Here is a 27,087-nt window from a genome sequence, read left to right as displayed (position 1 = left end):
GCCAGAATGGAAAAGGATTCTTCAGAGCATCAGAAGGGAAGCTGCACAGAGCTCAGGCCAGCTCGTGGCTGGACATCACTATCGCTTAAACTACCATTCATGGCTCCACTGGGCTGTTTAACTCGTGCTTCTCTCAGACTCCTTTGGGTTTCTTTTTTTTTCCAGGCATCCGCGTGTGACTGCCTGCATGTGTGTGGCACACATTTTCTAGCTTCACTTCTCAGGGATTAATTGGCAGAAGTGCTTGTCATGGTTAAATAATTTTATTTAATTTGCACTGTGTGAAGATATTTGGGCAAAAGGGAAAAATAATTAAAATTTAATTACTTTTTTTTCCCCTTTATAATGAGAAACAGTTGCATTCCTTGGAGACCCAGTTAGGAATAGAACATCACTCATTTTTATTGTTAAATATGCAATTTAAAAAAAAAAATCAATCATCAATCTCTTGTAGGAGAAGAGTGACATGCAGCCAAGCCTAGAATAGGTAAAACACATTTCTAGAATCAACAACAGCTTAGGTTTATTAGGATACTTTGGGGACAAGATTACATCGGCATCCCATAGAGAAATTTTTAGGGGACTTTCACACAGTTTCTAGGTAAATAAATGCATACATACAAACATACTTTTACTGAAGGGCTCAGAGATGTCTCTTCAGTTAGTCACACCAGCTATGGGAAGTGCTACCCCCAATGATAGGTCAGGGGCTTTGCCACACATGTTAAGAAATTTCATGAAACTTGACAACCTCTCATTTTTTCTAGTTTCAGGCCCATCTCAGGCATGAATACTTCTGATTAAAGAGCTCACCCATTGCCAGCCACAAGCCTTGCATTTTCCCTGGCTCCCTGCTTGATCCCAACAGCTGCAGCCACTTTTGGCATGACCTGCAAGAGCTAACAGACAACCTCTGCAGTAAGATTCACCCACAGAGATGCCACGTTGGCATCCTTGGATGGTCCCAAGCTACACGGTAGTAGATAACCATCCAAATCACCCAGTGCATCTGCTCCCTCAAAAGCTCCTCACCTCCAAGAGAAGAAGCAACAAACTCCTCTAAGCTCCTCCAGCAGCACCACGATGCCAACCAGGTCTCTGCAACACATGCACAGCAGCAAGACTTATGTTTAAACACAAGTCAGGAAGTTTCGGGTGAACCCCCGGTATGCACAAACCCAGGTTTGCTGTTTCAGCATCTGCAAGACTTCCAGGGGAGATGGATTAAAGAAATGCATGCTGCATTTTTTAACAGGTATTCCTTTTGCAAATTAAAATCAGCTTTCAAATTAGAGCATGGAGAGGACAGTAATGTCTCTGTAACTAAACTTTCATCATTTTTTATAGATCTAGATCTACTCTCTAAAGCAAATACATTTGTCACTGATAAATGTCAACTAACTGTAGAGAGAAACTATTCCCCAAATCCTTCCCCCCAAGTCTGGAAGTAACAAGGAGGAGCAAATTCATTGCCGTGCTTAAGACCATGGTTGGGCAATGCAACGGAGCATATGCTTACTACCTTCCACATCCAAATACAAGGCACCACCTTGTGCACCAGCTAGTCCCCAAACCATTTAAGGGTCATTTTGGCTCGTTTGGATATATATTTGGCTACAGTTGATGCATCTGTTGCCAAATGCATTGGGGTGATGGCATTCAAATGTGCACAAGAGCACTGTGGTCCCAAATTTCGTTGTTAAGGGAAGAGAGGACTTGCGTAGCACTCCTTGATAAATGCTCATTTTGATGTTTCCTCTTTCCAACAGAAAAGTGAGAAAGAGGGGGTAACACATCAGTTTTCACAGTGCTTAACGTAATGAAACTACAAGTCCAGATGAAGCCTCTCTCAGCTACCGTAGGTTTCTGGTGGTCAATAACCATAAAGAAATGCCCAAAGGTGAAGCTTACCCAGAATATCACAAAATATGGTGTTAGAATGAAAAAATACATTATTTATATAGTAATATCACAGTATAACAAGTGAGACATTTTTTAGTGCAGCCAGTTCATGATTTCATATTAAGGAAATGGCAACCTCTTTCCACCAGAAAATGCTAATACATGTTGACATGAAAAACCCGGTGTGACTCTGCCCGCGATATAATTTAATGGCCATTTCCCAAAGTGCTTCTTCTACCCTCTGTGGTTCACTTCCTTGCCTGTCTTTTACTCAGTATAAATACAGGCTCCTTTAAACAAAATAAGTGGGGAAAACAAAAGGCAATAAAACTGAAGCAACAATCAGAAAACCCATTTGGAACTAAATCTTCCAATACCTTATGGAAAAACTGCTGGAATGAGTTTTTGCCCTTTCCAATGGACAGATGTTCTCATCAACGAGAAAATTAGAACTTGATGACAAACTCTGAGGTTTAAATGTCACTCCCTACCGCACTGGTTCAAATAAAAATGGAAGTGGCATTAAGAGAGCAGTATGCAAGCACTGCAGACTGGTAATTTCTTCTAATTAAAAAACAGAGTTTACAGAAGCATTTAGCGATGCTCATCATAAAGAACAAATCTGAAAGTAGAAGGCTCCTTTCTTGTTTTCAGTGCCCAGCAAGCTACTTTGCCACTGCTAGTGAATTACTTTTCTCAGTCTATTCAGGAATTTCCAACTCGACATCAGAAATTTCTAACACCTTTAAAAAAACATAATCTCAGAGCTACCAGTGACTCCTGCAGAAGGCAACCTCCTGAGCACTGGGGTGAGTAAGGTGCAAAGTGTGTAATTCAAGCAGCACTTCTGTGACTTATTTTACACATGATGCAAAAAGGTACAATTGGATTCAATGGCTGGGCAGTACAACCAAACATTTCTAATACAAGTATTATTTTACTTCCGTAGCATGGGAGAGAATACCCCCACAAGAAATGCACCACTCGAAGTGCCACACTGATTGTCTCTTGGAGCCTGGGTGCCCTTTCTGGAAGATACACTTTAGTTAAAGTCAAGTCATTAGGCTCACTACAAAAGGAAGCAGATGAAATCCAATCGAATGCATTACAGAGGTCAGACTAAATGAGCTAATGGTCCCTTCTGGTCTTAAAAAATCTATTAATCTAATTTAATTCTCTGTTCTACTCTTCATACCAGAGTCAATTTAAACTCATTTATATGAAAAGAACACATTGCAGTGGCCTTACACAACACGCCATGCTCTCACCATACACTTTTTGGCTACCCAAAAGCTTTGCTTAGTTCCCACCAAGCTCAGAAGGAGGCTTTTGTTGTTTATCTGCAAGGAGAGCTTGTATTTACAAGGAAGGCACCAGACAGAGGATCCTCTCCCAGCCCAACACTGAATGAATCTCAAACTTGTATGTTGTGAATGCATCAGAAACTTTCCTGAGTGCTTTCCACCTTGGCTTGTTTGGCTGGCGTTCCTCACTTGCCCTGATCCTTGCCGTGGTGAAGAGAACGATACTTTTACCAATAAAACCAGTTCCAGGTGCTCTAAGGGTATTCCTAGTAACATAATCAACACTGGACCAACAGAATACTTGGCAGACACTGCCCAGAAAGAAAAACAAGAGCTTAGGTGGAGAGGGTCAAAAATATTCATTGCTCTTACTGAGGTTCCCACCTATGTATACCCAACCTCCAGTCAAGCAAAGCAATTTTATTACTTCTCCCTCAATAAATAAATAAATAAATAAATAAATAAAATCATTCTTTTTCTTCTTCATTCTGCCTTCCGTCCTGTAGCCTCAGCACTCACGGAACTGTTACCAGTCATTTGCTTAATTCAGCAGTACAAGAGCACAAAACACCACGTGAGTTCAGGCTGATCAACCCTGGCAAGCCTCAGCATCCTTCATGCATGCTTTAGACAGAGGAAATAAATTAATGCAGTCAGGGGGACAACCGAATTTAAGGCCAATAAATGGAGGCTCACAAAAGTTCTTCTTCACATGGTGTGTTGGAAATATGCTACCAACTGACTAAGGAATTCTCCATCGTTGCTGGCACATCTCTACTTGTTGCCTTTACTTTTTCTCTCCATTTGCAGCACACAACAAAGCCCTCCCCTGGCCCCTTCCCCGTGTCCATCTTAAACATCTGCAGATGCAAAAGCATTGCAGAGCTGTCTGCTGCCTGATCTCCCAAGTGGCTGTGCCAATTTATTCCAGCTATTTGAGACAACCATGAATGGCACCCCAGTAGTTCTGCACAGACTGGTATAAAGGCAGCTGATATTCCCATCTTCTGTAATGGCCAATATAAAAATTCCTCTAGTTTTCAGCTCTGATATTTCATTGCTTCCCCTCTCCCCCAGCCCTTTTGAGCCTGAAGCATCTGGTACTTTGTGAGGACACAGACCTGAGTAGGTATGTAACATGAAACATTTGCTTATTTAGTGCCAGTCCTTTTAAATTGTCTTTTATGTTTCACTGAATGTACCTGAAGTCCTGTTTCCTCTCAGCACATTTTAATCAAGCAAAAATCCTATTACAGTGAAGAAATCCTGTTACAGAGAACAATCACTGTGTTGTTTTAATGGACGCATCTCTTTCAGCTAGGCCTTCATCATCTGCTTTGCCCCCCAATCATAAGCGCACCCTTGAAAAAAGCCTTCTCAGAACAAAAATGCAGGGCAGATACTGTGACTCAGTTTCACATGGGCAGTCACTATGTGTTTCAGCTTACAATTTATATTGTCCTCTTCTGGTGATTTAGACATGAATTAGGAAGTCAAAGTGCCCATTTCTTCCAGGACTCGTTCCTGAAGTCCAGGTCCAGACTCCCACCAGCTTCGGAGGATTTATCTAAAGAATGGCTCTCCAGGAACTTAGGGATTTTGTTCCAGAAACTTTTTTGTTGTATTAACCTTTGCCTGTACATGCTTGGAAGTCTGCTTACCCCAAACAAATGAACACTGTTTTATTCTTGCTTTCTTCATTACCAATTCTCTTGATTTAACATAGTCACTATGCCAAAATGCACTTCAGGAAGGTATGCTTCAAAGTGTCCTTTTTTTAAATTTATTTTATTTTTTTCTAGGCTTTGCCAGTCTTCCCATGTCAGGTTGTTGACAGCATCACTGACTAGCATTTCACAGCCCTTCATGGCTGGTCCCACTTCTCCAGAAATGTGAAGATCTACAAACCAACTACCAAAACTCTTTTTGCATGTTCAATGTAAATTCAATAATTTTCCTATAATCAACCCATCAATCCAACCCTACCATGAGAGTTCAGGTGGATTTCTGAGTATTAGGCTGACCTTTCCACTCCTCATATATCCTTTGGGTACTTTTCATCCCTGCAGTTATACCTTAGGTGTCTGGAAAGTTTACTTGCTGCTACATCTGAAGGATGTGGAGATGCTAAGGGCACAGCTTCCTCAAGTCAAGGGAAGGCTCTGTAAAGCCTCCTTCAAAGGTTCACTAATTTTGTAGCTTACTCCTAAAGACCTTTTTTACTCTTCTTTAACCTGAGTATCAAGGCCAGCATCCTGAAAAGCATCCATTGCGTCCTCTGCTTGCTTTGATTCTAAAGCAGAAAGCGTCAGGGCATCTGCATCTGCTTTTTTTGGCCTAAAAAGAGGAAAGAAAACCTGGCATGGCAGCACTGAGGAGTGCTGGCGGCACTGAAGAAGTTAATTAGCAACGCTGAACAAGGCTTCAGGAGACGAGCCTTAATAAGTGGTGCTAAAAATATTACAGTATTCATTTCCAGAACAAACACAATCAGTGGTAGACAAGCGAGGAGAGCCATGGTGGAGGTATTTTCAGTGGGGAGCAGGAAAAAGGCTGCTCATTGAAAAAATACAGTAGCAAACAAAAAAAAAACAAACAAGCTGGCACACGAAGAAGGCCACCTTGTCCCCATGTCCTAAGCCAAGCGAGTAGCTCTGCAGCCACACCAGAGCAGAGCTGCAGGGAGCACAGGGTGTTTGCACCCTATGGGGTGAGCCACGAGGAATTAGGTGCAGAATTATAATCTAAATTGAGAGGGCAATGCATTCAGAAGAAGCCTGGCAGGTTATACTCCTCTTCTAGGGTGAGAGGAGAGGACCTGGTAAATGTGACAGCTCAAAAATGGAATATTGCGGGAGTCTTTCACCCCCAACCCCACGCAGACCTCGCTCCTTGCAGCCAAACCAGAGAAACCTGCTGGCCAAGGGCTAAATGCTGCATGTCAATAAAAACTGCAGGTGAAAATGCAACACTTAAGTACTTGATGCAATCCTTTCCTCCTGCAAAAGGCTGCCTCGGGTGTTTGCTGTGTGTTGCCTCTTCCCCTGCTGCTGGCAAACTGCTCAAACTGCTCAGTCCTGCCCCTGAGATAGCTGGGTTTGGTGCAGAGCATTTGCATCAGGCCGATAAGCTGTGCTGGATGGTAGTGCAACAACCTAGTGGTCTCGAACTTAATGAAACGACAATTAATCACAACTCCAGGCTGGTGCCTAAAGTCAAGTAGCTTGCTGCAGAAATGGAAAAGCCGCTATCCTTCACACACGTTTAGTGTCTTTTTTCCCTCTGAGACCACCCCGCTATCTCCAGCAGTACACCCAAAAATCACCGGCCTCCTTTTCTTTTGAAGCTTGAAAGTCAAGTTTCGCTTAATCATTTCTTTCTCACTGACCTTCCTCTATGCCAACCCATGCTGGCTGCCCACCAGCCCAGTCCCAAAGCACTCCAGCTTGTAAGCCCCCAGGAAGAGGACACGGACACGTCCCAGCCTGTGGGGAACAGGAGCTGTGACTTGCGTGCAGATTTTATGGCAAATTCCCATATGGTTTGCAACAGGGACAACTCAACTCCAAAGAGATACAGCAGCAGCCCAGTTTAGCTCCCCAAGGGATTAGTTCTGCTGTAACATCTTCTGAGGGTGGCTTAAATAGGTGCCCCAAAGAGGACTTCTCTGCCTCTGTATGGTAAGGCTGCCTCCCATTCCACACCCACTGAGAGAAGTGTGTTGTTATTTAGGAGAAGGGAGCAACCACATATTTATTCGTACTGGAGAGGCAGTGAAGATACTCCCGCTGTGCTAACCAAACAGTATTAATATTTATGAAATGCTCCACAAAGGGAGTATTTTGAAACTGAGGAATCTTGCATTTTAAGTTTTCTTTTCTTTTTTTTTTTTTTTTTTTGAAAAGATAGAAGAAGGAGCTCAAACTTCAGCTTTCTTGGTAAAGGGCAGAAATCACTCATTTTAGAAAAGTGTCCAGTGGTACGATGCTTTGTTATTTTGTAATCTAACACTGCTTTATAACGAGGAAAAAAAATAAACAGGACAAAAACGAACAGAGAGATTAGGCCTCAAACTGCTGAACGAACGTGATTTGTGCACTTCTGGATCCCAGTGTATCCCAGTCAGGTGAAATATCCCCCTGTCCTTCTAAGCTTAATGTACTGGCTGTCCAACAAATGTAGGTTGAGATGCCAGCTTTGTTATAAAAGATGAAGAGTCTCTGTGCTGCTTTCCTCACCTCAGAACTTAGACACATCTTTCTATCTTGAATAGCAAAAAGGGGACTGAAATATTAATAGAATAAATGGGACAGGCATATATGTGCAAATATTGAAGGATAAAAGCCAAGGCTCCAATTCATGACGTGAATTAGCAAAGGTTGCTGAAAGCAAGGGCTGATCTCTACAAAAACCTCCAGCAACACTGTGCAACCAGCAGCTGTCACTGTAAGCAACGAAGAGGAACGGCAGTGAGAGAGCTAGGGATGCTCCTAGATGGGAGGAAAGCAACTGGAAAATAAAAACACAGGAGAAGCTGCAATTAAACACTCAGCAGCTCCCTAAAAACAGTCCTTGTCTGCCAGGAGAAGCTGCTCACCAAAAAGGCTCAGCTGGCCTTTTAAAATGCAGCCTGGATTCAACTTCAGAGATGCTAAGCATGTCTTATCGCAATGGGATCTCGGAGCGATAGCAATTCATATCCTGTGCACAAGTGGGGTTTAAGATTCGGCAGCCCTTTTGATGCATTTCCCAGGCAAGGATGTATGGCATTAAAGGCGAGCAGTGCAGGAAGCTGGTTTCAGCTACCTATTAGCACGTGACAGCTTTGAAACGTTCAAGATCCTCTGCCCACTATCCACATTACTCAGCTGTCAAAGTAAAGGCCTCAGATTTATGATGTGAAAATTACATTTTAACGAGGTGTCATATGTGTTTAAAGTTCTTATTCATCACCATACCGCCACATCTTTTACCCAAGACACAAATGCACTTAATTAGCATATTATAAGGACGGAGGGTTCACCTTATCTGCATTGTAAAACTGCTTTAGGAAAAAAAAAAAAAAACACATCACCCTTACTGAATAAAATGGTTGCAATCACATGTCAAGAGACCATCCTGCAATATTTAAGACAAACGTGAAGGATAAAAGTTTGACAAGCACCCTCTGAGGTTTTTAAAATATCATAGATATGGATGGAAGGCTCACATCACATTTCATTACCAGACTGGCACTCCACAGTGTTAATATGCAATATAGGAAAGCCACTTAAGCACAAAGAGGCTGAATTATAAGTCCTATATCATGTCACTATCTTTCTCATATATAGGGCATATTTATTTATTAACTTCTTACAGCCATTAAATAGCCAATATTGTATTTCCAGGGTCTCCCGGACATAACTTAATGGGAAGAACAAAATGTCTCCTCAAAAGTAGTAGGTCTGCATTTTCTTTCCTGCCACAAAAAATAACTAGTGGCCTAAATGGAGCTTTACCAGCAGAAGATAGCTACGGCCAGGCAATGATTGCAGCACTTCTCTCCCCACTGCCACACGCTCCAGTTCTACCATCCATGTGCCTGCAAAGAGCTCCGTCATCACCAAGTGTCACTGCAGATGGCTGCCACAAAACCCAGACCCCAAACGCGCACATAGGGGTCCTTATCTTGGTGCTGATTTATCTCAAGGCCTTACTGCAGCTGCCCAGGGAACTAACAGGAGCTATGTGTGCCCTGCTGAGGGGGCTGCAGGGAAGCCTGAAGCTTTAGAAAGCCACGGTCGTGCCCTGCCCAGAGAGGCCACATACCCCTGGCCTCCACCAAAGCCCTCCTGTCAGGCTCCGCCACTTCAAAACACCCCTCTGACAGAACGCAGTGTGACAGACCGTGCCTTTATAAAAGGTCACCGGTATAAATTACACTGCAAATACTACCTTAGGGCAGATTCTTAATCACTCTGTGCCATCAGAGGGAGGTTGGGGTTGAAAAGGGTTGTGGCTACGGCTGCTGACCCCGTGCCACAGCACTCAGTGACACGTGTGTGTCACGGCACAGCCGCCCCCCATCCCTGCAGGGTACAGCACCGGGGTGGGCACAGCAGGTGCTGGTGGTGTGTCACACCGCACTGAGCAGCCATCTGCCCCAAAAAGACCACTGAGAGAAAATCCTCCGCTCTGGGTTTCTTCACAGCTGAGCTATGGGACTGGGCTCCCCGCTCTTTACCTCTGGCCCGAAGGGACCGGGCATCCTGAGCTCCCTCACAAGAACAGCACTTCAAACCTTTAGAAGACAAAACTTTTCCTCTGGCCTATCTGCCACTGGAAGATACTGGCCATTTGGTGCTGGGCTGGGAGCCGTGGAGAAGCCACGAGGCGCTTGTTTGTATGCAGCAATGTGAGGGAGCGCAGGATCAGAGCTCTCAGCTTTTTGGAGAGGAGGATTTGTTGATATTTTCCTGAGTTTGTTTATGCAGACAGTATCACAAGTGGGTGATGATTAAAATGGGTAACTCTGGTGAATATTAAGATTGATTAGGTTGTAGAGAATTTTTCATTCTTGTTGATACAGGCAGGTTTACCTCTCTGCACATCTAGTGGGGTACAGAAAACATCAACCCGAACACCCTCTGGGTTAAGCATCTTGAAGCATGTGACAGAAAATACTCCTAGATTTTCATAGCTATTCTCACTATCTCATCCAATCGGCAAACTCAACAGCAGCTACACAAGAAAAGAAAAAAAAAGAAGAAGAAAAAAAACAACTCAGGAGCATTTATTGAGAAACACCCTCAAAAAAAAAAAAAAAAAGACTAATTTTAGAGGCCAAAAGCTGAAGGAAAAATGCTTCAAAGATTTTTGGTGCTTTCAGGCTCACTTCTCGAAGTGACTGGTTTCATAGGGTTTGCAGGCAATCAGGAGTATTTACTTTCAAAACTGCTTTTGTGATAACTGAAAACAATCCCAGGCAAATCCAAAAATTCAAAAGGAAAAGAAAAAAAAATGGGGCAAATCCTCAAAAGGCACTGTTTTCAATTTTTGAGAAAAATTAACACTTGGTTTAATTCAATCCAGAGCCCTGAATTGTTTCTAGGTCAGATGAATCCAGCTTTGTAGCTCACCTAAGATTTTAGTATTTTTTTGTCTTTCCTTGTACCTTTAGCTGCTACAGAAGCCAAGCACGGAAACTCCTGATTTTGACACATTTTCTGTGAGATGTAAAAGCCCATTTTTTTCAATCAACGAGTTGGAAAAGCTCTATGACATTGAAGATCTCACAAATGCACCAAACCTACTTGAACAAACAGACCTTTAATTAAAACATACAGAAAATGTTAAATCACTGTGAAGAGTAAGAGGATATGATCTCTGCCTTTCCTGTAAGACAAAAGACTTCTGCCTCCTCCCAGTTTCCCTGGACAATCTGGGAAAAGACTAAAAATGTTTGAGTCTAAGTGAACTGGACCCTCCAGCACCTGTTTTTTTTATTTCACATATCCTTGAAATGCATGATACTAGAGATTTCAAATATGTTTCAAATATGTTACTGGCTATTTTGGTTGCTAAATACATCACTTTTCTTGTTATGATCAATGTTTTGGTTTTAAGAGCTCTGTTTCTAAAACTTCACCCTTAATTGTTTTTTAACAACCAATTTGTTTGACCCATCAATTTTACAATCGTTCTTTTATTTTCTAATTAAGCTGATATTGTTTACATATTTTGTTACTCAAACTGTAAAGCTATACATAGTAGCTGCAAAAAGCATTCTCTGAACATTACCTTGCTCTACAGAAAGTGAGAAACAATGGCAATTTTGAAAGAGGGAGAACATATCCACAGTCCACTATCTATAAAAATGAATAAATAAATAAAAGAATATTAAAAATATGTCCTGGGTTTTCACTGCTTTCCCAGTGTTGCATTGGCTCCTGTTCTGCTCTTTGATGGAAGAGCCATGATGGGTTTAATCCAGCCATATTTTTAGTATTATATATGGAGCAATGCAGCATGAAATTTCACATTAGCCATAAAATGTGTTGCACTGGATCCTGAACTCAGTAAAAAAAAAAAAAAAAAAAGAATCACACGGACCTGGTCTACCAGCTCCTCTCTACAAAAGAAATTGGTGTCGAGCAAGTGTTTGCTCACCTATCCAATTCAAAATCAGTGCTTCTGTTTCACTGACTAGCAAAATAATGTTCCCACTAATCAGGCTGTGCAGGTAATGGAGCAGTGAACTGCCTCTGCAAAGATATTTTTCTTCACTTTGAAGTGCCGTGGCCCATTTGAGCTGTCTAATCGAAAATTTCACTTTCTGTCAGAGCAGTTCTCTCAAAAGTCCTGTAAACCCGTAAAACAGTGAGGTAGTGGGATACTAACACAGTTCTGCCAAACAGGAAATCCCAGCAATTTTCAGAAAAGAGAAATGCATGTAAAATTCAGCTTCATGCCCACATTACAAAGCTATCAAAAATGTACGAAAGGAACATCCGAGAATGCTTACCAGATTCCTTGACATCAACTTTAACCCTCTCCTTTCCAACATCAAAAGCCAATATCTACCTCAGCTTTCCATTGTAGTCACTGTTGGGTTTTAAATTCTCATCCAGACATCGGTGAAATTAAAGGGGCAAACAGAATGACATGGGGATACATCAAAGCCTTACACCTAACAGATTTCCATACCTCTGCAAGATTTTCAGCTGCCCTCACATCTCGCCAGCTTAGACTCAGTTGGGAAAATGGGATGTGGTGAAGGCATTTAGTTTTTTCACCAAAAAAAGTGCAGATTGAGTTTTTCATTGATTACAGCTTTTTTATTAAAGATGCTATTACTGAAAATGGTCACCGTATGAAAATGGAGTAGTAGAGAGTCCACTATAATACCTGTAAATGATTCACTGAAAAGGAGAGAAACCCTGTGAAATAGAAGGGATGCAACTGATTTTCAGTCCTTGGGAATAACCAATAGCTCACAAATTGCTCTGCTTCACTCCACCACTCAGAAAGTACATGCTCATCATTAAGCTGGGAGAATGAAAAGTATTACTTCATTTTTTGCTCATCTGAGATCTTGCAGAGGTCAACAACATTGAAAGGGTCCTTGCTCTTCCCTTAACAGTCACTTGGGCTTGTTCATTTGCCTCTTCATGGCATCTTTCTCCTCTTCCTTACATTTTTGTATAAAATTGGAAATTCACTGCTCGTTTACTACTTCTGTTCCACCCCTCCCCAGATTTTCATATCGTCAGTTTCTTTCAGCATCTCTTTCTTTTTTTTTTTTTTTTTTTAATATGGATGACAGGCTGCACAAAGGAAAAGAAAAGGTCAGCAGCAAAAACCTCTTTGCTCGTCTTTTGGCAATCTGAAGCTTTGAATCCACTGATCTGCTTCCTAGTATTTCTTATTATCAAAAAAGAATATTTTTGGCATAACCATGTTACTAACCAAGTAGTTTACCGTTTACATTATATTTCTTTCACATTCCTTTTTCACCATTTCTAAATACACAGTCCACCACAAGAAATACCTGATAACTCTGACTAAAATATGTTTATGTATAGCAGTAATCATTTGAAAGATATTGAGCTAATACAGTTTGGAAATTCTTGCACCATCAACGCCTCACCACAATTTAGGCTAAGTCATGGTACTAATCAAGTAGCAACTGTGACCACAATAGTTGCAAAATGATGAAGTTGGTAATCCTTAGTGACTATAACCCAACTAAGTAACTACCAGTGTAATTTATGACACGGAAAACACATGAGAAAGCTGGAAATCCTCTGAGGACTGGATATTCCGATCTTAGAGAAAGTATTCTAAGACATAGACCTGAACGAAATGGAGGGAAAAAAAAAAAGAAGAAGAAGAAAGAAAACAAAAGAGCAACTTTAAAGAAAGGGAAACAAACCAACAATTTGGTAGATTTTGTTGTCAGTTCCTCTCCTGACTCTAGAGATACACTTGTGGGTGCACGCTCACATGTGCAATTATTGTTGGCTTCTGTAAAAGGCCCAGACTCCCCCAGCTTAATGGAACTAACTCATTTAAACTGGCTGGCAATTTGCCCCATGCTGTTTGCAGTGACAGCATCTTCCATGCTTCATTTTGCCAAAATTCCTGCAGAAGGGATAATGATCTTATGTATGGAGCAAAATTCAATTAAGAAGAAAATAGTGTTACTATTCCTGTGATGTGAAAAAGAACATGGACATTTGGAGACTGTTTCGGGTTAGTTATGGGTAGCACACTCCTTTCTCTATTTTGTTTCAAGCTAAGATGTTAAAAATATATTCTGCGTGTATTAACGACTGAATATCCATCATAGGTCTTGTGGTGGGGCTAAATTTACAGACACAGGCAGATCATTAACACAGAAGCATATTTCAATTTTACACCCTATTTGTGTGGACAAATAGAAAACCCAGTTTATATTTTGGTTCAGTATCAAAACCCTTACCTGCTCTGCTGTCCAGTGGGCCAAAATCCAAGGAATACTTCACTACGTGATAGTTGTTCCATACATAAAGGAGGTTGTCCCGGGGATTATAATCCACAGCAGCAATGTACTGATAGGAGTTTGGAAAGGGCACATCCACCATGCTATCCTTGCTTTGGTCAGTGTTATATATGTAGTCTATTTTATTCCCCGTGGCCTCATTGTCATCATCTTCATACACAGACTTCACCACATATAAAATCCCACAAATCATGAAGGCGTTAGAAGCTGACCTCTTGTCATAGGCAGTATCCCATGTCCCTTCTATCCTTAATGTGTAAGGGTTTAACTGGCTAATGACTATTTTGCCATTATTTTGTTCTGTTGCATAGATTACCCACAGCCCGTTCTCATCCACAGCCAGGTCTATATCAGACTTGCCTCCCCAGCGGTAGGGAGAGGTGTCATGGTAATTTGCATTAGCTATGATCGCCTCCCCACTTTTTATTCTTGTCCGCAAGTCAAACTTGACTATGTTTCGGGTTCGCTCCTTGTTGAAGAACAAAGCCCCATCATACACCACAAATCCCGTGCCATCCACTCGGTGTGGGAGTTTGTAGGTTGTGGTTGGCCTCCCGGCAATGAAGTCATCCTTGGAGGAGTACTCCGTCAGTGTGTCTGTTCGGTATGGTGTCCAGGGCATGTAGTAGATCTTGTCAGATGCCTGCAGAGGGTCTTTGCACCAGGCACCGGACTGGTGGTCAGATTCGAATAAGTGTTCGCTCTGGTATACTCCTTTTAGCAATCCAGGGCAAAGAAAAACTGTTGGAGATGAAAAGAATTCAAAACAAAAAAACAAAGTTAATGAGAGTCCAGGGGTGCTTGGCCCAAACATCGAAACAGCCTCTAGTTCTGCAGCAGAGGACACTTGAGATCAGAGGAAACCCACAAGCAATGACTTGTAACTGGAGACCAGCCTTTCCAGTGGCCAAGTCTCTAGAACAAGACTTGCTCCACCAAATTGATTGTTTTTCTGCTTTTTCTATCAACTTCGGCTCATTTTCTTATTGCTTTTCAAATCTATTTTTACAGGTGTACTTACTTGGACCACTCGCCTTTGTAAACTCTGAAATGAGTATGTGCCCCCAAAGGATTTCTGGGTTTGTATTTCCAGATTACATTCTGCAGTGAATCTGTACCTACTAGGTGAAGGAGTAAACTCCCGGGGAATTGTTCCACATAGTTATTTTGAACAGCCCACTGAAGAGTGGCCTAGAAATGGAAATAAAAGAAAGAAAGTCCCATCCTTATAGCCCAAGTGATATTAAATATTTAAAGGGTACCAATAGCAAAGCAGAGGTGAATCCCTTAGCAACTCAGAAGGGCATTTAGAGCAAAGGGAGTGGAAGGGAATACCCAACTACAGACCAGTAGTGTAACTAGGAATGAAGTTTTTGAAGCCGCTACAGGACACACAAAACATGCAGTCCACACAATTGAAAATGAACGATGTATGAATGCTGAAAGGAAAAGAAAAGGAAAGAAAGAAGGAAGGAAGGAAGAAAGGAAGAAAGGAGGGAAGAAAGGAAGGAAGGAAGAAAAGAAGGAGCGAAGGAACAAAGAAAGAAAGGAAAGAAGGAAAAGCATCAAGTTCACTGGAGAGGAACCCAAGGTCTAGATTTTAATCAGTTAAAAAATGTCCTGTTAAATATAGTAGTAATTCAAACTTAAGAACATATACCTTCTATTGTTACATGAGAGGAGCACAGAGGAGCAGTGGGACTAACCAGGCTGCTTTGCTGCTCAGACTTCTGGGGGGATGAGGGGGACTGGCTCATGGCCGAGGCATGGGAGGAAGCTCTGGGCAGATGTTGGCATCATGGAAAGGCCAACAGCCCAACCGGCTGTGCGGGGAGACAAAAGCGGTGTGTGAGGGATGCTGCGGAGCAAAACAGGCTCGCTTGGCCCTCACCATCCACGTAAGCACCCTTCCAACCTGGAGGGGCTGCATGTGCTTCAGGGGGAGAATACTTGTTGGTTGCTTGTAATGCTGATCTTCATGAACTTGAATAACCACCATGATGAGATAGGCAGCGGGGAGCCACGAGGAGCCATCCCACCACGGGATTATGGTAGCACAGGGCTAGCAGATGGGATCCCACATTTGTACTCCCTGCTTGGAGTTTAACCAATTATTTTTTGAAAATTCAGAAATAATATCCTCTGGAGAGCGAAACAGGAGGAAAATCAGATTTAGCAGCTGGTGTAAAAGCATATTGCTCTACTGGAGTCTTGGTAACCACCCCAAGGAGCTGATAAAGGGGTGCCATTTCTAAAAGGCTTTTGCAGCATAATTAGGTATACTTATGCACATACGTATGTACGCATGCTTTCCAAATTCTTTGGGGCAGAAGAAAATGGAATTATCTAAACCTTTGAATAGAAATTTAATGAAAGGAAGTGGTACTGGTAAAACTTCTCAGCAAAAATGAGTTATCTCGTGAAGTTGAGCAGCAGAGAGACTAAATAAACTTTAACAAAAAAGTAGTGAGAATTAATGACAAAGTATTTCAACTAAAACGTTAAACTGTTAAATAACTTAGCCTATACATAAGTAATATATATATATAATTCGAAAGGTATTTAATTACCTTTTTGTTCCACTTCTATTGTAGAGAGAGAAGTAAAGAGAGAAAGGAGAAAAGAGAATAGATTAATGGTACTGTATTGGCCAGGTACTTTTCTTTACCTCTTTCATATGAAAAGGAAGATTTAATAATTTACTTTAGATACTACTACATAACGTGAACATTTTATATATATATATATTTAAAGCCCTTCTGCCCATATACACTGAATAATATGCAGACAAACTGATCAAAATACAGGCATATTTTAACTTTACGAATATTTTAAGAGAAAAAAAACAATACTTGGGACATACCAAACCCCCTGAACTTTCTGAGAGACCTTGTCAGCAGCCTTGGACTACGTTCATAGAACAAAATGAAATACCCATACTCTGAAATACAAGTGATCCAGATTTATATATAGAATGAACTCGTTCAAGGAGAAACATTATAAAATACACAACCTCATATATTTAGCAAAAAACCTGTAAAATAGAGATGCCTACTTTATTAAGCAGAAGAATATTCCCTTATGACACTAATAGAGAGCTTGTGAGAGTCAAATGAAGCCCATTGGTAGACATTTGCAGAATATTGTCCCATGTCTCAGAGAAACAAGCTTAGGAGGACTTGAAAACAAACAAACAAACAAACAAAAAAAACATTTTAAATATTGTAATACTTACATGATTGTCAGTAAGCGTCTGATGACTGATAATGATAACAAGTTAAAAATATCTAAGCGCTCTTTAAAAAGCCCAACCCCACATCTTGCAGAATGTTTTTATGTGAATTATTCACCATGCATAATGATGCTGCAGAAGAGGCTGTGTCCCTTTGGACAAGGCCCCTTGCAGTCAGAATAAATATATGCAGTGCACTTACTAATCTCTAAATGCTCGCTTTCTGTATCTAACAGCCTTCTGTGAGAGGCTCTGGGGGCTGTCATCTGAAAGCCCCCTGTGGTTGTGGCACCAACCCCTTCTTCTGGCTGCAGCAGCAGCTGGGTGCATCCCAGGGGGATGAGGGTCCTGCCTGCCTTTGCCCCATGCTTGGCTGTCTGCAGGGCAGGATGCTGCCATAGGGTCAGCAAAAAGCTGGTGCTCTGGTTGGATCCCTGTATCGTGGGCTTGGCCCGTGCTGGCTCACAAAGCCATGCCAAGACAGCAGGGCACAGCAATCACAGGGCTGAGTTGGGCAGCCTACAGAACAAGCCAAATGGTCAAATCTCTGGAAAAAAAAACTGTTTCTTTAGAGGAGGGTAGAACCTGGAAAATGAGGCACAGCCCTAACAAAGGAGCAGCGCTGTTTTCTGTGCACCTGCCTCTCCTTCAAGTGGTACACAGAAAACCACATGGCAATATACTGAAATGTCAGGATATCGCTCCTGCGTTTATCAGTTGCGATGTGTTGTGTGTTTCAGTGCACACAGCACTTTTCTGAAAAGAAAACCAAGAATATGGCAAGGTGAGGCCCCAAGACAGCTTCTGCACTCCCCTTCCTTGGGTTTGCTGGTTCTGCAGGGTCTCTTCCCTGAAGGTATAGGAGAAGACAGGCCCCATAAAATATCACCAAAGGAGAAGTGAGAACTTGCCAGTAAAACAGTACAGTTTTGACAGCTGAGAGATCTCTGTTCAGAGAAGCGAGACAGGAATGCAAAGGTATGCACACATGCTTTGTTTTCGCTTGTGCAGAGCTCACTCTGGCCCCTTCCAGACTGAGACATTAGCCAAATGACTGTCCTCCAGTGCTGGGATTGCAAACCCTCTGCATTTAAAAGTCTCGTTCATTTGGATGGGAAACTGCAGGCTAAATGGAAGATCAACAGGCTCAATGATTTCAGGATAAGACTGCAAATGCATTGGCTAGACATGTGGATCTGCACTTCACCATGTGCAGAGGCGCGTGTCCAGAGCCAGCTATATAACAGAAGCTCCCAAAACGAACATTTTTCCAAGCTTAAGCAGTCTTTTTTACCTGGGCTTTGATTCAGACTGTTTTCTACCTTGTAACAGGTTGAGGTTAAAGGTAAATGTTTTCCCCATGTGGCTATCAGGGCTCTAGTGAGCAGAGACAACACATTTCAGTGCAAGTACCTGATTTTGCAAGGGAAAAAGCCAGCAGAACTAAAAGGCACCGGACCCAGCGACTGGAGAAACTCACAAAGCAATTGCTCTTCCTGTCCCAGGCTGTGGCTGGGCACAGTTAATAAGGTATTAATAAAAACACTAAATATCCCTTGGAAAAGCAAGAAAGTAATGACAGACATCCAAATATATACCTTCACGCAACACCAGTTCTTCTGGCCTAATGGGATACTGTACCTCTGGCAGCGTAGATGGTTGTAACTTACGTTTCACACTGAGCAAAAGCTTTTGTAATGCACTCCAACAACCGAGCAATATCCTGAAGTACGAAAAGGGAAGCTTCTGCAGGAGATAATATATTCACGACCAGCTGAGTGACCTGAAGCATTGATTACCCTTATCCTGAAAAGCTTGTATGTGTTGTTAGTGGTCAGTGCCACAGCCAGTTCTGTTATGGCCAACTGCATCCTGGGCTGCATCAGCAGAGGGGTGGCCAGCAGGTGGAGGGAGGGGATTGTCCCCCTCTGCTCTGCCCTTGCGAGGCCCCACCTGGAGTGCTGCGTCCAGGTCTGGGGCCCCCAGCACAAGAAGGACGTGGGGCTGTTAGAACAGGTCCAGAGGAGGGCCACAAAGATGATCAGAGGGCTGGAGCACCTCTCCTATGAAGAGAGCCTGAGAGAGCTGGGGATGTTCAGCCTACAGAAGAGAAGGCTCTGGGGTGTCCTCACTGCAACCTTTCAGTACTTGAAGGGGACTAGAAAAAAGATGGAGAGCAACTCTTTGCTCAGTCAGATATTGACAGAGCAAGTGGGAACGGTTTTAAACTAAAAGAGGGGAGATTTAGATTAGAGGTTAGGAGGAAATTCTCCACTCAGAGGGTGGTGAGGCTCTGGCACAGGTTGCCCAGAGAAGCTGCGGATGCCCCATCCCTGGAGGTGTTCAAGACCAGGTTAGATGAGGCCCTGAGCAACCTGACCTGGTGGGAGGTGTCCTTGCCTATGGCAGGGGGATTGGAATTGGATGATCTTTGAGGTCCCTTCCAACCCAAGCCATTCTGTGATTCTGTGATATATATTATACACATACAATCCCAGACACGGTGCATGTTTTGGTGAGCTCCTGCATGGTGCTTTTGGTGCTCTCCGTTGTATGCATCCCAAATACATACTTTCTGATTTAAGACTTAATGCTTTTAAATTTCACTAATTCCTCTGCTTCTACTGGGACAACATTCTATTATTCAAACAGGTTGCAAGGAAAGCTTGGAGGGCTTACCTCATTGAATTATATCAAAAGGAAGGGTTGAATTAGGGTCTGATTATCACCTCATTTATGCAAAATACCACTGCAAATCTGTTTGTACACAGCATTGACAGAATTATTTGAATTTTGTCTGATTACAGTCCATTTTACACCTCTGCAATGCCAAAATACATTAGAAGTGCCAGTTTGTAGCATTTAAAAGCACAGGAGGCACCTCATCTTCCCCTACAGGGATCTAAGAAAAAAATGTGTACACACAGTTATTTCTCTTTCAGTGAGACCTTCTGCTTCTACTACTGACGGCACATTCGTTTGAACACAACAAGGGTATTTCACCTTGATTTCCTATGCTGCTTGCAGGCCAGTGCCTTTGGCTTCCACAGCATGAGAGGCTGGAAGGAAATCAAGAACCCCTCGGTGAGGCTGGGGGAAGTTACAAGACTTTCCACGCGCCCTGATTTTCACCCATTTCTTCAGATGGGAGAGAAACCAAGCCCAACGTGTGACTGTCAGCTGCTGCAGCCTGCCCCTGCTGAGCCCAGAGCCGAGCAATCAGGCAGATTCCCTGCCACCCATTCAGAGAAATCACACAAACAAATTAATTAAATACTCTTCGTGCTGCTGGGTATAGAGGCTCTGAAAACACGCTCTTAATTTCCGGCACAATTAACACTTGAACAACATTAACTGCTCATTTTCTTACCACCACGTTGAGTTGCACTCAACTCTACAAGGCACAAGCACACTGTGGCATCAGTAGGGTCCTGTAGAGAGCTCTCTCTCCCTGGCACTACTTCAAACCCACAACATGAGCACAAAACTCCTGGAAAAAAATGATCCGAGTAGGGGGGATGTTAAATGCAATTGCAAAAGTAAATAAAAAGTTGTGCCCTGTACTTTGCCAGCTGTTTTCTTCAGGACAGATGTGTAACAGCAGAGTAAGCGAAATCCAATCCCTGTTGCTGTCCTTCCCAGGTCAAACTTAATATACAGACATTCAGCATTAAACACATAATTAATGATGAAATTGAAGGACTTCTAAAACAGTTTTTTGAGGCTGACCTTAGTGGTATAAGATGCAGCATTTCAGCTGTTCTGAGGGTGCTCCATGCCAGATGTGACTAACTGCTGTTATCTTGCCCCCACCAACCAGCTTGAGCAGATACATGGGGAGGTGAAGCCAAGAAGTGGTGATGGCAGTAGGAAACAAACTGAGGAAAACTATCACCAGAAGGCACAGTGCTGGTTTTGTGCCTTCCCGACACATGACCCATAGTGCGAGGTGGTGACTGTCACACCATTTGTCCCTGAACTCTGCTGCACCAGGCTCAAGCATTGAGCTCCCTCTAATGTGATAAAAATGAAATCTGGAAGCTGCCTCGTGCCAGGGCTCCTCATACAAGGATGGTCTTGGGATTTCCAGCCTTTTCTTTCTCTAACCCCTAGACTCCAAGCTCCTCGGACCAACAGCAGAACAGCCACAACTCTCTGCCTTTGACTTGAGGGCTTCCCTACAGCACCCAGAGACAGCTTTCCCAATTTACATGGCTCTCCCCAGCACACACACACCTTTCAGTGGGTCAAGGAGAAATATGTTTGGGAACCTGCAAACCTAGCAAGGTACCCCAAAGCATGTCCAGGGAGAACTTGCTCAGAGATGAAGATGCTCTTCCTTTTTGAAGACGCATCTGGGTGCAGGATTCTTGGTGTTTCTATACCAAAAGACTGTTAAACAAGAGACTTGTTCACAATTCAGTCCACCAAAGCACATGTCAATAAACTCCCTTTTAGCTGTCACAACAGAAAGCAGTAGTCTAGGCAATTAGGCAATATACAAATGATAACAGCATCAGATTCACAGCATGTTCAGCGTGGCAGATCGTTGATGACAGGACCCAGCAGTCAGTGCTAGAGAAACTCCAGGCTACAGGAAAATCTGCTGCTGGGTAGGATGTATTCCCAGTGATGCTAATAGTAATAGAGCACACAAGGTCCTGAGTGGTTTCTCTTCCCAATCCCTACAATTTAGAAAAGTGGTTGAGGTTCCCAAGGAAACACATCAGCCAACAGACCATAGGCAACACAACTGGGGCATGCAACTTGCAGGAGGGTCATCATCTTCTCGCCAGTTCCCTACCTCAGCACCCAGCTGGTAAGGCTGAGGAGGACAGTACCATTCTGTGCTTCAAGCTCCTGGTGCCACCAGGAAACATGGATGTTACATAGACAGATCCTAATCAGGTAGCAGAGTTACAGGAAAGCTGACCTTTGCAGCAGCAGATCTGAAGTAAACACCTCTAAACCCAGAGAATGGAAATATGTTACTAATCATTAGTTTGTACTTAAAAACACACAACCCACAATGTATGGTTTGCCAGAAGAACAGTCAGAGAGATAGATAGCTCAGCATCTATATGACACAAGCTGTTTTGGCAACCTAAAGTTCAAAACACTGTGCGAGTACCAGTCCCTGTTTTGTTTTGTTCTCCTGACACGTAATTAAAATGACAAAGGAGACCACATAGCTAAGCTCAGAGCTCACTCCCTGCAGCACACAGGCAAACCGAAGCACGTCGGACCATTTCTCTCATCCTTATATGAAAGCCTGGGGTCCCACTGTAGCACAGCTGGATGGCTGCTGCACCCTAAACACCCTAATAATGAGCAAAACCAGTCACAGGCACTGCAGCAAGCTGCACCCAGCAGAAGGCTGGCTGACATTTGGACTTTTGGGAAAGGAAGAGCAACAGCAATACGGTACATAGCAAGTTGGTCTTTGGTTTCTGTCCCTTCAGTGCAGCTGTTCCCACTACAGAAGACACAAGCCTCCCTCCTCACCAAGCTGACCCCTTAGCTCCTGGCCTGTTTGCCCCCGTGAAGCATTTATTTTACGAGCTTTTCATGTGAAAAGTTGTAACATGCAGCCAGAGAAGCCCTCTTGGGTCTAGGCTCAGGAGCAATCAGAGAGAATGGAGGAATTAGGTTTTCTGAGACTATTTTGCAAATACAGTATGTACTGTTGCCACCTTCCCATTTTTGCCACCTGATTCCATTTTACCACTTTTCTTTTCTCTCTTTTTTCTTTTTTTTTCTTTTTTTTTTTTTTTTACTTTGCCCTCAACATGACAGGTTTACTAGAAATCATTTCCCTTACTTTTCAGAGCAAGAACAATGTCAGGTTCCTTTAGCAAGGTACAGTAAATAAATACATAACAGATTGTGCTTTGTGCCCCGCCACTGCTTTACCTGGGGGACCTCCCTTGGGGGAACAGGCCCCATTAACGTTACCTGCCTTAGCAGTCCAAGAGCAACTTGACACTTGAATGTAAAGCACACAGACTTCCAGTCTCCAGCCAGAGCAATGAATAGATTATTCTTATCAATTATTGCTGTTAATTAACCTTCTCACAGCTGCCAACTTCTGTTATGAAAGAACCCCACACAGCTTTGAGCCTCCCTACTGCATTTCTCCTCCAGACCAAAACTGTTCTGCAAGCTAAGTTTTAGACTTTTTCCAGCCGCTCTTCCTCATGCCTACACCGCCCCATGGGGTTGTTATGGCCCAGGTGTACCACCCGGCACTTGGCCGTGTTGGATGCCATACAGTTGGATGTGGCCCATCAGTTTAGCCCATACAGATCCCTCTGCAGAGCCTTCCAACCCTCAAGCAGATCAAAACTCCCACCCAACTTGGTGCTGTCTGCACATGTACTGAGGTTGCACTTGATCCCCTCATCAAGCTCATTGATGAAAATGTTAAACAAAACTGGTCCTGACACTGAACCCTGGGGAACACCGGCTGTGACCAGCCACCAAATGGATTTAACTCCACTGACAATGACCCTTCGGGCCTGGCCACCCAGTTTTTTACCCAGGAAACAGTCCAGCCATCCAAGCCATGAGCAGCCAGTTTCTCCAGGAGAATGCTGGACAATCATGACTTATTGCACAGCAGAAATGCTTGCATTTCACAGCAAATAAAGTGCTAATCCTTTATTTAATAAAAGGGAGGAATACTTGCTCCGTTTCCAAATTATATTTTTCATATAATACCCAGGCATCCATAAACAAAGGTGCTCTGTAACTACCTTGTGTTACAGGGGCCTCATATAACGCATTCCCAAAATTATCACTTCCTAATTAATCTCACTGTGAAGTTACAGAGATTGGAAATGTCAATAATGCATAAACGCTTTCACAAACCACAACCTAAATTAGATCCTTAAATACGGTATCTATGGATTTGCAGAAATCAAAGCTGTCATTTTTCATAAATGGATTTTTTTTTTTTTGGATTTTTATTCGTCTGATAAATTCGTGAAACCTTTCAAACCATTAATTTGGGCTTCCTTAAAATGTCAGTGCTTTCAGTCTGCTTTTTAATACATAATAACTAAATTTAATAGATGTTCACTAAAATAATACTAAGGATTATTAATGTTAAAACACACGTCAGCTTAACTTACAGTCATCAGGACCCAGGAAACCACTAATGTACATTAACTCTTGTCCACCAGAGGTTTCTGACAGATGAAAAAAAAGTTATAGCTTCCTATAAAATTGTTTTGTGTATTATAGATCAAATTTTGGACTTTTTGGGTAGAAGCCATCTTTTTGTTAGAGATTTGTATAATGAATGACAGGCATCGGAGGCCCTAGCCCTCATGTGGACTGTCCCAAAAACCCAAGAAATAACAAATGCTTTTCCATGGCATTGTCCCCTCGAGGCCAATTTTCTAGGAGCTTAAATATTATGACTTCATTTCCTCATTTTAGGTACCAAAACACACAAAAAGTTATGCCTTTAAATATTTTGTTAAGGGGAAAGAAAAAAAAAAAACAAGCATCAGTCTTGCAGAAAGCCAATGAAACTTCTGGGTTCTGAGTCTTGGGGTTAAACAACAAAACCCCTGCTAAGTGCCCAGCCCTGCAAGAGCCTATGCTCTTTGGCAGAGCAGAGATCAGCGAGACAGTTCTTAACTGTTTTGCAACATTCAGATTTCCTGAAATTCTCTGAATAATTTCTGTTCTTCCTTTGACTCTCTCCTCTTGTTATTATTCTAGGTGGCAGTCACAGTGACTGGCTCCCCTGAAGAGGCAGCCACTTCATCAGCTTCAGCAGATGCTGAATGTGATTGTGCTGTGCTTCTAAACGTATTACCCAAGAGGTAAATATTTTTTGCTCATGTAAAGATAATTCACTTAAGGTATAATGAGTCCTGAAATATACTACACTGAATAAAATATATATTAAAAAAAGAAAAAAGTAGCAGGTATTGTTATATTCATAGTTCATCTTCAGAAGAAGTATCTGATTTTTTAATGTGTATAAATCTCTTCTGTGGTGAGATTTTATGTTTAGAGTGCCATTCTAGAGATAAAGAAACCTGAAAACCCAATTCATCCTTGATAAGGCATTCAGGAGACAAAAAGGTTGCTTATGCTACTCAATGTGTTTGTCAGAGGTGAATCATTTAATTTTCTCTGCTCTGTCTGAAGAAGCAACATAACCAGGCAAAACGGGGCAGAGCCGCACTATTGCCTAGATAAGACCACGGCCACCACTTCTGCCAGATGGGAGAAGTGCCACGAGCATTGGCCACTGCTCATCATCAGGGGCAGATAAACAAGCCAAACAGACTTCTGGTGTGACCCTATGGCTGTCGCGCATCCTTCTGTTACCTCTAGATTATATAAAAAACAAGCAGTAACTTCTTAATTTACTGCAACTCTCCCAAGTTGTTGTGCACCAGGATTTTCCTTTTGAAATTCAGCAATTAAAAAGAAGCAGAAAGATGAGTTTTGTGCGAGAGAAAAAAAAAAAGGATCGTACAAATACTGTGTGAAATTCAATTACAGCTATATAAGTCATTCATCCAAACTTTCATTGGCAGTTGGCCTCGTATTGTTTCCAGCATGACAGCAGATGAGTGAGCTGCTACTAAATTGCAGCAGAATCAGCCACCTGGACATCATTCTCCCATAACAAAAAAATAAAATAAAATAAAATAAAATAAAGTAAAAAAGGAAAAAGAAAAAAGAAAGCCCAGATCCAGAAGGGGATGTAAGCACTGCAGGGCTAACTGTCTGCAGGGCTTTTGCAGCAGCTGGCTACTGCTGCCAATGACAAGTCTTAGGCTGAGCACCCACCAGCCTTCTGCAACACAGCCCTGCGGCTCTGAAGAGCAAGAGGTGGAGGTCTGGCCCCTGAGATGGAGGCTTGAATTAAACCTCATTCAGGCTGTGAGCTGCTTTCTAAAATAGAGAGGCATTGCTGTGCATTACTTTCAGCTCCAGGTTAAAAAAATAGACAGCCAAGCATTTTCCAAGAACGTTTAGTGCCTCTCTGAAAAAAGTCTGGGCACAAAATGAGCACTGAGCTGCTGCTCCCCGCCATCAGGAAAGGCTTCTGCACATGTGGAGGTGGATCAAGAAGTGCTGGCAGCAGGGTTTTGTCCTCCAGAACTGCTGAATGCAACTTTCCAGGACAACAACCTATGGTGCACCTCATTGTCTGTATTGCCCACTCAGCCCAGGAGAACTCAGAAATGGGGCACAGACAACAAAATGGTTTAAAACCCCACAAACAGCTTTTTCAGAAATAGTTTTGCTTGGTACAGTCAATCTAACCCCTGGAAGCTCTCGTAAGCAAGTTGGAGTCTAGGTCTTACCGGTCTTGGTCATTCAGTCCACCTGTAACTGGGTTGGGTGAACAGGGCCAGAAAACCACCCCAGTTCTTCCTCTTCCTGCGATGTTAAAAGCACTGAAAGATCACTTGGCAACACGGCAAATGTAGCTAATTCAGATAATTATTATTTGCATAGCTATTTATGTCTTCTTTGCCAGATTAATTGTAAACCCTCCTTGTCTGCCTTTAAAAAAGGAACAAAAGCCTGATGTTCATTAAAGATTTGTCCTCATCCAGGCACGAGATAAATTTGGGATGTCAAGAGCCTGACAGAGCCATCAAGGCAAACGTTAGGTACCTTGCCTTAAGCCATAAGTGGGAAGGGAAAACATCCTAGGTGGGGGAGTGCTGAATTGAAGCTCTGTGTCTTTTGGTCAGATTTCTCTCCAAAGAGGAATAAACTGTTTGTCATACTGCCAGTTCCGAGACTAGCTATAAAATAATGGATTCCACAGGCCCAAATGAGGCTAATCATGATTGCCAAGGCATGTCTGTGCTGTGAGAAGTGAGTGAAATCTGATGCTCTTCAGAGAAAACATTTTTTGAAAAGCTCTTTGCTCTGCAATAAGCCTTGGCAGTTATCTCATGTCTTTGAGTATCTACCATATTTCTTGTTTGATTGCGAGGCATATTGCTGACACCGGCTGCTATGGCTGAGTTTCCTTTAATAATGCTTGGTAGGTAAAACACCACTTCGTTTTAGCTGCTGAGAAAACCGTGAGGACGGATTTTGCATCAGCTGCCTCTCTCAATAGTACTTATTCTTAAGTG

At 42.6% G+C, this 27,087-nt stretch overlaps 1 protein-coding gene across 1 annotated transcript in view; it reads right to left on the bottom strand.

Annotated features, from left to right (window-relative positions):
• Nucleotides 1–27,087, bottom strand: part of ADGRL3 (adhesion G protein-coupled receptor L3) — a 526,793-nt gene that overhangs the window by 159,725 nt on the left and 339,981 nt on the right. Inside the window, exon 6 of the mRNA XM_035542902.2 lies at nt 13,669–14,469. Within this exon, the coding sequence (XP_035398795.1) occupies nt 13,669–14,469 (801 nt within the window). The remainder of the gene's footprint in view (nt 1–13,668; nt 14,470–27,087) is intronic.

The sequence above is a fragment of the Cygnus atratus genome, chromosome 4, assembly GCF_013377495.2.
Source record: "Cygnus atratus isolate AKBS03 ecotype Queensland, Australia chromosome 4, CAtr_DNAZoo_HiC_assembly, whole genome shotgun sequence".
NCBI lineage: Eukaryota > Metazoa > Chordata > Aves > Anseriformes > Anatidae > Cygnus > Cygnus atratus.
Note: the sequence above shows the minus strand (reverse complement) of the source record. Positions and strands in the feature narration are given on the sequence as shown.